The sequence below is a fragment of the Budorcas taxicolor genome, chromosome 11, assembly GCF_023091745.1.
Source record: "Budorcas taxicolor isolate Tak-1 chromosome 11, Takin1.1, whole genome shotgun sequence".
NCBI lineage: Eukaryota > Metazoa > Chordata > Mammalia > Artiodactyla > Bovidae > Budorcas > Budorcas taxicolor.
In genome coordinates this window covers 165,245,827-165,255,703 of record NC_068920.1, presented here as the reverse complement: position 1 = coordinate 165,255,703, position 9,877 = coordinate 165,245,827, and the positions used below count along the sequence as shown (strand labels likewise).

The window sequence follows — 9,877 nt, the reverse complement described above, 5'->3', positions numbered from 1 at the left end:
GACCGGGGTCTCCTGGTCACGGCGTCCTCGCATCGCAGAGGGACAGACATTGCAGATGGCGAGGTGTACCCGGGGCCTCTCTGCGCTGAGCGAAACCTCACGCGAAGGTGTAATTATTTGAAAATAAAAAGGTTTTGTGAAAGCAAGCTGTTTTAATAGTTTACCCAACAAACTCGACTTGGCAGTGAGGAGCCCCTGGGCCGGGCGGGACCCTCAACCTTGGCCTCCTCCTTGGTGACCCTCCTCTGCCCCAGGCCCTCTGCTCGCCTGGGGAGCAGCTGGGAGAAGGCAAGTAAGGCACAGGTTAGGACTGACGGCAAAGCCTGGATGGAGGCACAGCCGTCCTCTGGGCCCTGGGCCTGGCCCTGACCCCGCCGTCACACCCGGGGAGGGAGGCGTGGACGAGCCACTGGGCCACTCCAAGCCCCTGGGAGGCTCACTGCCACTGAAGCTCCCGGGACAGCACCCTTCCTGGGGGAGTCGGCCGCACGTGGGCTGGAGGAGCAGGGAGGGGCGGGGCGGGCCTGGCCGAGCTGCAGGCCGCACTTAGGACACTCGTCACAGGAGGAGGGAACAGGCACCCTGCGCTGCTGTCCAGGTGGGAAGCGGGCAGGGCCCAAGCAGCCAAGCCCGTGGAAAGAGACCAGAGGCAGCCGGCTTCTCCCCATCTTGACCAGGCTGAGGGTGTGCAGTGAGGGACTGTGCCCACCCCTCCCTGGGGGCGGGGGGGGGGGGCGGCAGTAAGGAGCACAGGCATTGTTGTCAGAAGCTCCCCGTAGGCTTGGGGCAGTTGCGGGGGGGCACCCTCCACGGGTCCCACTGTTTTCTGGGGGCTGAGGCTTTGGACGGAACTCGAGAGAACTCTGCCAGGCGTGCAGGCCAAGCTTCCCAGAGAGCCAGCTCTGGACCTGCTGTGGGCCTCAGCCGGGCAGGGAAGGGGCGCTGGGCTGTGACCCCCAGGCTCAGCTGTCCCTCCCAACACGGAGCCTGCAGGCACTGCCGTCGCCTCGTCTCTGCAGAAAAGCACAGCATGGCTGCTGCTGCTCCCGCCAGGCGGGTCTGCAGGCGCACAGGAGCCCCCTCACCTCACACAGGCCGGTGTGCCTCTCAGCACCTGCTGCACCCGCCTGGGCCCCACCCCAGTCCACCGGGTCCCTCTGCCTGCAGCCTGGACGCCACTGCAGGAGTGAAGCCAGAGCGCCCCCGGGGGCCCTGCAGGCCTGGGGTCACCCGGCTCCCGGGGCCCTGGTGGTGGGAGGCCTCCCACCCCTGTGGAGAAAGCCCGCTCTGTTCTGTGCTCCCCGGTTTGCCGCCAGAATTGCAGAGCAGCTCCCCTGCCCGGAGCCCAGGTGGGGCTGTGTCCTGAGTCTTGGGCCCCGGGGTTGGCAGGGGTCAGGGCCGCAGCTCCTTGGCAGTGGCCTCATCCAGGATGAGTGGGGGCCGGAACTCTCGGCCTCGCAGGAATTCCTCCAGTCCCTGGAGACGAGCAGGTCGTGATGACTGGATCCCACCTCCCGGTCCACTGGGTGAGGCCCCAGGTCAGCCCGGAGCCAGTGAGAGACAGGGCCAGAGAGGTTTCTAGGAGTGAGGGCTGGATGCCACCTCGAGCCCCTGGGCCTGCACAACCCTCCCATAGGGCCGGCCAGAATTGCCAACGGGAGGCAGAGCGGGCTGACCTCTCGCTGACAGGCTCCCACTGGTCCAAACCCCAGGCTCAGACGGACCTGCTTTGCCTTGCCCAACCCCTCCAGGCTTCTGACAGCTCGCTGCACCCCAGGTCTCGGGCAGTCCTCTGCCACTGAGGACCGTGGCAGAGCTGTGACTTCCCAGCCAAGCATCCAGCTCAGCCTGCCCCGTCCGACCCCGCCAGCCCAACCCCAGGGGAGCCTCCGCCGGCCGGTCGGCTCTCACCTCTCCAGCATATGACACCAAGGGTGAGATCTCGCAGATGGCCGGAGGCTCTGTGCTGCCAGGCAGGCTGGGGGTGAACTCATCAGGATCAGCTCAGGGGCCTGTCCCAGTGCCCTCCCTGGCCCCACCCACCAGGGAGCCGGCCAGTCCCGGCCCACCTGGCGGATCATCCCCCACACCCGCAGCCCTCCTCTAGGCAACCTCCTCTTCCTCTAAACACCAGGCCCCGGGCACCACCCCAGAATGACAGGCCCTGACTTGATCTGGAAAACGCTCCTTGTCCTCTGCAGGCATCTCGCAGCCTGGAAGCCAGATTCAGGAGGTGGCTGTGGGCACCGGGGTGGGACTGAAGTTCCTATTCCTTCCCCACCCTGGGTGGTGACCTGCCTCCTGCTTTCTGGGTTCCCCGCCCGGGAAGGTGCAGCCCTCGCGCGCCCGGGGACCTGAGCAGACCGTGAGGACCAGGCACACGGCCACCTGCATTCAGCGTGGTGCCAGGGCAGAAGCCCCCACCCCTGCTCAGCAGCCATGCCAGCAAGGCCCTGGGGTGGGGCTTGGGCTGCGACACCATGACACCACTGACCTTTGGGCAACACCCCACAGCCCACATTCACCTGGGCTGCTCGAGGAGCCGGGTCCCGTGTGCGTCCAGGAAGCGGGCGCCTGCCCGCAGGGCCCACCGGCAGTGCTGGGCGAGCAGGGCCCGCCGGGACGTGGAGGGGCTGTCCCTGTCGGCTGAGTCGGCGTTCTTGAGTGGGGAGAACTCCTCCTCCCGCAGCACTTGGAAGGCCACGAAGTTCCTGGGGGGCGGGGGAGACAGCTGCAGACCCGATGTGCTGGCCAAGATGCCCTGGGCCCTGGCAGCTGAAAACCAGGCCGGAGCAACACAGACTACGTGGGGGTCTGTTCTCTGGGCCCCCGAGCACGCGTGAGTCTTTGTTTCAAGACCCCGGAGCTATCTTTGGTCCTCTCTTCCCTCCCCTTCCCACCAGCCTGACCCCCAGAACCTGGGACCCCAGGTGGGGGCCACCTACCCTGGCAGCTCCAGCTACTTCCCCTGGAAGAAGCTTCAGGGCCCCAGGCCAGGGCAGAGGGGGCTCGAGAGGAAGCACAGGTGTCCCCCCATGTCCACCGCCCCGAGGGCTCCAACCGCCCCAGACGCGCCCCACGCTCCCGCCCCAGGGACTGCTTCCTCTGGGCTTCTCGCGCCAAAACCTGCCTGCAGCCCCCCAGCCCCCTCTGCAAAGGCGCACGGCCTCCATTTCCCTGCCTGTTGGGCCTCAGAACTACCACAAGACAGGGGGAGGGGGCAGGAACAAACACGGCTTCTGCACTGACTTGGCAAACGGGAGCACGTCAAACACAAACTTCTCCATCTTGATCCCGTTCGGCTGGAGCGGCTTTACTGGGTGTCCGTGCTCGTCCACACAGGGGACCTTCTTCACAGCCACATGTGGCTGCAGCAGGGGCTCGAGCTCCCTGGGGACGCGAGGCCAACAGGAGGTAAGACACAGTTCAGATGGACACCTCGGGGCCCCAGCCTGCCTCCCGCACGCCTGGCCAGGTGGGGCAACTGGACAGACGGACACAACGGACACAGGGCGGTAAGAGCCCAGCTGAGCCCTGTCTCTGCAGAGCCAGAGAGCCGGCCACCATCAGCCTCACCCCTGACCAAGCACAGTGGCAGCGGCAAGCCCCGGGGTGGGTGGCGCCCGCCGGCACAGCCTCTCTACAGGAGGGCCCACTTGGCCGCACCAGCTGCTGAGCTCTCTGGTGCCTCCAGCTTGTTTAAACTCAAGAGCCATTCTGCACTGCAACCCACAGAAGGTCAGGTCTGCCCCCAGGCCCTGCAGCCAGGCTGGCCGGGAAGCCGCCTGCTACGCACACCTGGTGACCGTCCGGAGGAAGTCTCGGGTGAAGAAGTGGTTGCAGATGTTGCCTGCGTTGTACAGCAGGCCCCCACCTGGCGCGCGCAGCTGCGCCACCTCGGGGCTGATCTCGCTGTACTCCACCACCTGGGGGACGCCGTCCACCTGGCACACCACGCCCACTGGCTCCTCAGGGTACGCCTTCTCCACCACCTGCAGCCGCGACAGGATGGATAGATGCCTGGCTGGGCGGATAAACTAACTGACTGGGGCGGGACCGGGCAGGCGGGGACGCGGGGGGGGGCGGGGCTGGGAGGAGGAGGCGGGGCCAGGGGCGGGAGGAGGGCGGGGCGGGGTCAGGGGCGGGATGGGGGCGGAGCTGGAGGGGCGGGGTCAGGGCGGGGCGGAGCTGGAGGGGGCGGGGTCAGGGCGGGGCGGGGCGCGCGCCTGCTCACCTTGGCTCCACAGTCGGCGCCCCGCAGCACGCAGAAGCCTATGAAGACCGGGTCGGCCAGCCGCACCAGGATGTTGTCCACGCAGTACACGTGCACGAACTCCACTCCTCGCCGCTCCATGTCCTCTAGGATCTGGTGGTCCTCCAGCGCGCTGTACAGGCCCCCATTGCCATCTGCCGACGGAGGAGAAAGGGCCTTGCAAGGGCTCCAGCCGGCCTCTAGTTGATGGTGTGCTGGAGACAGGGGAGGCCCCTCGGGGCTGGACCTTGCGCCTAAGGGCGCGCTCTATCGCTATCCAAGTAGCCCTGTGGCTGTTCCACGTGACAGATGGGAATCAAGGCCCAGAGAAGGGAGGCCACTTACTCAGGACTGCACAGCTTCGGGGCAGCATATTTTGGCCTCTGTCCCAGGCCTCTTGACCCCGAGCTAGCTCCACATTCTCGGCCTTCCTGCACATTCAGACCCTTCCTGCCTCAGAGACGGGGCGTACCTGGCGCCATGGCGACCTTGTCTTTCCTCTCCAGGATGGCCCTGCCATCGAAGGACACAGCAGGAAGCATGCGCTGTTCAAACATGACCACGTTGTTGGGATCCAAGTGGAAAAAGTCATGCTCCTTGAAGAACTTGGCCGTGGGCCCCAGCGTGAACTCACTGGTCATGATGTACCTGCAAGGGAGGCAAGGCTGAGCCAGCCTTGCAAAGGGCCTGGTCCCCCTGGCAGATGGGACTGGCAGGCCTCCCTCTGGGTGGGGGCTGGGCTCTGTCTGGGGCTGTGCTGGGGTTCAAGCCCTGGTGCGGAGCAGGACTGGGGCTACACAGGTTGGGGGAGGGGGAATCACTCTGGGGCCGAGGGAATGCAGGCGGGCACACCAGGGCACCGTGCAGCGGGTCCCGTAGCGCTCGCCGGCCAGCTGCTCCACCCGCCGAATCCGTTCTGCCTGCAGCTGGTACAGGGTCTTCTGGCTGGGCAGCCCGACCTGATACATGCCCTTGGGGTAGGTCACCCCCAGGCGGGTGCCCTGCCCACCAGCCAGCAGCAGCACGGCCACCTTGTTCAGGGCGATCTGATGGAAACCTGGAGGCAGGGGGCACCATGAGGGGGTTCCCACCACAAAACCACCCCTTCATTTTAGCGCAAACCAAACTTGAGCCTGGGGCTGCGAGCCACAGCGCAGAACTTTCCAGATGACAGTCTGACCTGGCTGGGGCCTCACCCACCCCTAACCTTACCCCGACCCTGCCGAGGTTCTGACCACGCCCTCCTGGGTCCTTCAGAGGAAACACCCCGCGGGCCTGTTCGGAGCCGCCGGCGGGAACAGGGGCAGACGCCCCTCCAAGAGCAATAGCCTCAGCTACGGGCCGAGAGGCAAGGAGCACAGCCCGCCAGCGCTGCTGTGAAACGGGGCCTGTGCGGGTGTCCAGGGGTCCCCTGCTGTCAGTAAGTGGCAGCTGGCCATCCAGGGGCGCCCAGCACGAAGCGCGCCCCCAGGGAATTCGGCCTGGGGGCGGCGGCCCCAGAACCAACCCGCGCCGGTACGTGTGAGAGGGCAGGCGGTATCACGAAGAAGGCAAACTGAGCTCCAAGCTCCGCCTCCCCGCGCGCCCCGCTCGGCCCGCTCCGTGGGCGTGGCCCCGTCCGGCCGCCCGCGGCGCCCGCCGCCCGGACCCCCGCCGCCTACCTTCCTCCTCCCAGAGCCGCCGGGTCTGGGGGTCACCCTCGGTCGCGCTGCCCACGCGCTCAGGAGGCAGGGGCTGCAGGCGCGCAGCCAGGTCGGACGGCGGGCCTGGGGGGCGCGCGCAGGCGGCAGCCGCGCGCTGGCAGTGCTGGCGCAGCGCCTCGGGCTCCAGGGCCTCGAGCTGGGCCAGCAGCGCGGCGCGGGGCTCCGGCGCCAGCTCGGCGCAGAAGCGCAGGAGGTGCTCCTGGCTGGCGCGCTGCAGCCGGGCGCGCAAGTCCGCCTCCGAGGCCATGTTGCCGCCGCTGGCCGCGCTGGCGCTTGTGCCCCGCGCTCTCCGGCCAGTGTCACGGGACCCGGCGGGCGGCCTGGACTCCAGCCGGGCGGGCCCCGGGCGCCCCGCCTTGACCCCGCCCCGCCCGGGCCCGGCTGGGTCGCAGACCCCTGCCCACTCCGCCTCTCTTCCGCCCCCGCCCCGCCGCTCCACTACTCAGCCCCCGAGGCCGCTCCGAGCCCCGCCCCTGGCCGCCCTGGCGCTGGAGGGCGGGCTTCACTTTTAGTTCCCCTCGTAGCCCACAGTCCCCAGCGGAGGCTAAGGTCCGACTCTGCCAGTGGACGTGTTTGCATCTACCAGGACCCCTGGCGCCAGGGACCACAGTCCGGGGGCTCAGGGCTCAGGGCCAGCAGACTGAGGGCTGGGCGGGGGCGGACTGAGCCGGATCTCCCGCAGGGCCCCCAGAAGGGCAACCTTCCTGCCTGTGGGCCCCCTCCTTCTCATTCCTCCTTCCCGTTGCCGTGTGACCGGAAGCACGCAGGGGCTGCCCCGGCCCTGCCTTTTTACTTTAACCATCAGATTTTAAGTCTCTTGCTGCTTACAGCCTCATTGGTGAAAAAGATGAAAGAGTAGCTTCAGGCGCTAGAGGACGAAATTTTCTTTTAGAAACTAGCTTCACTAAGTCTAAAAGCCATACGTACCCACGGTTAAAACAAGTTAAAGGGTGCTTTAGGACCGGAAATGAAAAGATCTCTGGGACTTCCCTGGTGGTCCAGAGACGAAAACTCTTATCTCCTGATGCAGGGAGGCTAAGTTCAATCCCTGGGCGGGGAACTAAGATCCCACAGGCTCCAGTTAAAGATCCCAGATTGTTGTTCAGTCATCAGTCGTGTCTGTCAGTGACCCCACGGACTGCAGCACGGCAGGCTCCTCTGTCCTCCACAGTCTCCTGGGGTTTGCTCAATTCACATGCATTGAGTCCATCATACTATCCAACCATCTCATCCTCCGCCACCATATTCTCCTCCTGCCTTCCATCTTTCCCAGCCTCAGGGTCTTTTCCAATGAGTTGGCCAAAGTATTGGAGATTCAGCTTCAGCGTCAGTCCTTCCCGCGAATATTCAGGGTTGATTTCCTTTAGGATGGACTGGTTTGATCTCCTTGCAGTCGAAGGGACTCTCAACGGTCTTCTCCAACACCACAGTTCGAAAGCATCATTTTTTTCTGCTCTCAACCTTCTTTATGGTCCACCTCTCACATCCATAAGTGACTATTATAGCTTTGACTGTATGGACCTTTGTCAGCAAAGTGATGTCTCTGCTTTTTAATACGCTGTCTAGGTTTGTCATAGCTTTCCTTCCAAGGAGCAAGCATCTTTTAATTTCATGGCTGCAGTCACCGTCCCCAGTGATTCTGGAGCCAAGAAAAGAAAATCCATCACTGCTTCCACGTTTCCACTTCTGTTTGCCATGAAGTGATGGGACCGGATGTCGTGACCTCAGCTGTTGTTGCTGTTTTTTAATGTTGAGTTTCATGCCAGCTTTCTCACTCTCTTCTTTCACCTTCATCCAGAGGCTCTTTAGTTTCTCTTCACTTTCTGCCATTAGCATGGTATCATCCACATATCTGAGGTTGTTGATTTCTCCTGGCAACCTTGATTCCAGCTTGTGATTCATCCAGTCCAGCACTTCCCATGATGTACTCTGCATTTAAGTTAAATAAGCAGGGTGACAATGTATATATAGCCTTGCCGTATTCCTTTCCCAATTTTGAATCAGTCAGTTGTTCCACATCCGGTCCTAGCTGTTGCTTCTTCTTCCTTTATTTTAAGTAACTTTATTTACTCACTTTCGGGTGTTCTGGGTCTTTACTGCTGCACGGGCTTTGCTCTAGTTTCAGAGAGAGGGGTCCACCTTCCAGTTGCAATGCATGAGCTTCTCATTGCGGTGGCTTTTCTTGCAGAGCACGGGCTTTAGGGCGCGTGAGCTTCGGTAGTTGCAGCTTCCAGGCTCTGGGGCTCAGGCTCAGTGGTTGCGGTGCACAAGCTTAGTGGCTCTGCAGCATGTGGGATCAGAGCAGGGTGGAACCAGAGTCTCCTGTATTGGCAGCCTGATTCTTTACCACTGGGCCATCAAGGAAGCCTAACTGTTGCTTCTTGAGCTGCATACAGGTTTCTCAGGATACAAGTAAGGTGTTCTGGTATGCCCATCTCTTTAAGAATGTTCCACAATTTGTTGTGATCCACACAAAGGCTTTAGCATAGTCAATGAAACACAAGTAGATGTTTTTCTGGAGTTTCCTTGCTTTCTCCATGATCAAATGAATGCTGGTAATTTGATCTCTGGTTCCTCTGCCTCTTCAAAATCCAGCTTGTACATCTGGAAGTTCTCGGTTCACATACTGCTGAAATCTAGTTTGAAGGATTTTACCTGGCTAGCATGTGAGATGAGTGCAATTATGTGGTAGTTTGAACATTCTTTGGCATTGCCCTTCTTTGAGACTGGAATAAACACTTAGGTTTTCCAGTCCTGTGGCCACCACTGAGTTTTCCAAATTTGCTGACATATTGAGTGCAGCACGATAACAGCATCATCTTTTAGGACTTGAAATATCTCAGCTGGAATTCCATCACCTCCACTAGTTTTAGTCATGGTAATGCTTCTGAAGGCTCATTTGACTTCACACTCCAGGGTGTCTGGCTCTAGGGAAGTGGCCACGCCATTGTGGTTTTCCAGCTTCCAGTTCTTCAGTGCATTCTTGCCACTTCTTAATATTTCCTGCTTCCTTTACTGTGCTCATCCTTGCATGAAATGTTTTCCTGCTATCTCCAGTTTTTTTGAAGAGCTCTTTAGTCCTTCCCAATTTGTCGTTTTCCTCTACTTCTTTGCATTGTTCGTTTAAGAAGGCCTTCTTATCTCTCCTTGCTATTCTCTGGAACTCTGCATTCAGTTGGGTATATTTTTCCCTTTCTCCCTTGCCTTTCACTTCTCTTCTTTCCTCAGCTATTTGTAAAGCCTCCTCAGACAACCACTTTGCCTTCTTGCATTTCTTTTTCTTTGGGGATGGTTTTGGCCACTGCCTCCTGTACCATCCCACATGCCAGAACTAAGACCCGGTGCAGAGGAAGCGAGACAAAGAAAGAAAGAAAGATAAGAAAAGAAAAGCCTCCTCCAGCCTGTCCTGCGAACGCCTGTTAAGGCGCGAGCCCCACCCCTTCCAAGTACCCTTCCTGGGTTAGGAGGCAGAGCTTAACAGCCTCTTGGGGGTCCCCTGCACTCGCTAGGGGCTGAAAGAAGTGGGCCTGCCTCTGGGCCTTTGCACCTGAATGGGTTGTTTTCAGAAAGTCAGAGGACTTCCTGCTCCACTTTGCTAGATCTCTGCTCACAAGTCACACTTGGGGGGACCCTTCTATCCTTTTCTGTTCCTCCTTGCCTTTCTGCACCCTGCCCTGCCCGGCTTCCCGTGATCCATGTGCCATCCCGTGTGCCATCGCGTGATCCATGACCAGCACACAGTGGACACTCAGCCAACGCCTGTTAACAGAACGATCGTGTTGGGCCCCAGGTCTAGCACAGTGACTGGGCCAGACGGCTGTGTGGGTGCGCACGCTGCATGCGGGCTGGTCCGCTCCATCAGTCTGTGGCCCTGAAGGGAGGTCTGCAGCAGGCGCTCCAAGTGGACAGTGTGTGTGGGAAG

The 9,877-nt window shown here is 61.4% G+C and overlaps 1 protein-coding gene across 1 annotated transcript; it reads right to left on the bottom strand.

Moving 5' to 3' along the window:
• Positions 1–1,277: 1,277 nt before the first annotated feature.
• Positions 1,278–6,202, bottom strand: UAP1L1 (UDP-N-acetylglucosamine pyrophosphorylase 1 like 1). Its single transcript, XM_052648820.1, has 9 exons — positions 5,914–6,202; positions 5,105–5,309; positions 4,725–4,900; positions 4,235–4,407; positions 3,799–3,992; positions 3,250–3,390; positions 2,526–2,711; positions 1,912–1,978; positions 1,278–1,476 (listed from the first exon to the last, which is right to left on the bottom strand). Exons 1-9 carry the CDS (start codon positions 6,200–6,202, stop codon positions 1,393–1,395), a joined length of 1,515 nt encoding a protein of 504 aa, XP_052504780.1. The 3' UTR covers positions 1,278–1,392.
• Positions 6,203–9,877: the final 3,675 nt, after the last annotated feature.

What these genes read in the sequence shown, in the direction of transcription:
- UAP1L1 (XM_052648820.1), bottom strand. Translation starts at nt 6,202, where the DNA reads ATGGCCTCGGAGGCGGACTTGCGCGCCCGGCTGCAGCGCGCCAGCCAG. An exon ending in CAAGGTCGCCATGGCGCCAG is followed by an intron (nt 4,408 to 4,724) that starts GTACGCCCCGTC and finishes CTCCGTCGGCAG; the next exon opens with ATGGCAATGGGGGCCTGTAC. An exon ending in GCGCCGACTGTGGAGCCAAG is followed by an intron (nt 3,993 to 4,234) that starts GTGAGCAGGCGC and finishes TCGCGGCTGCAG; the next exon opens with GTGGTGGAGAAGGCGTACCC.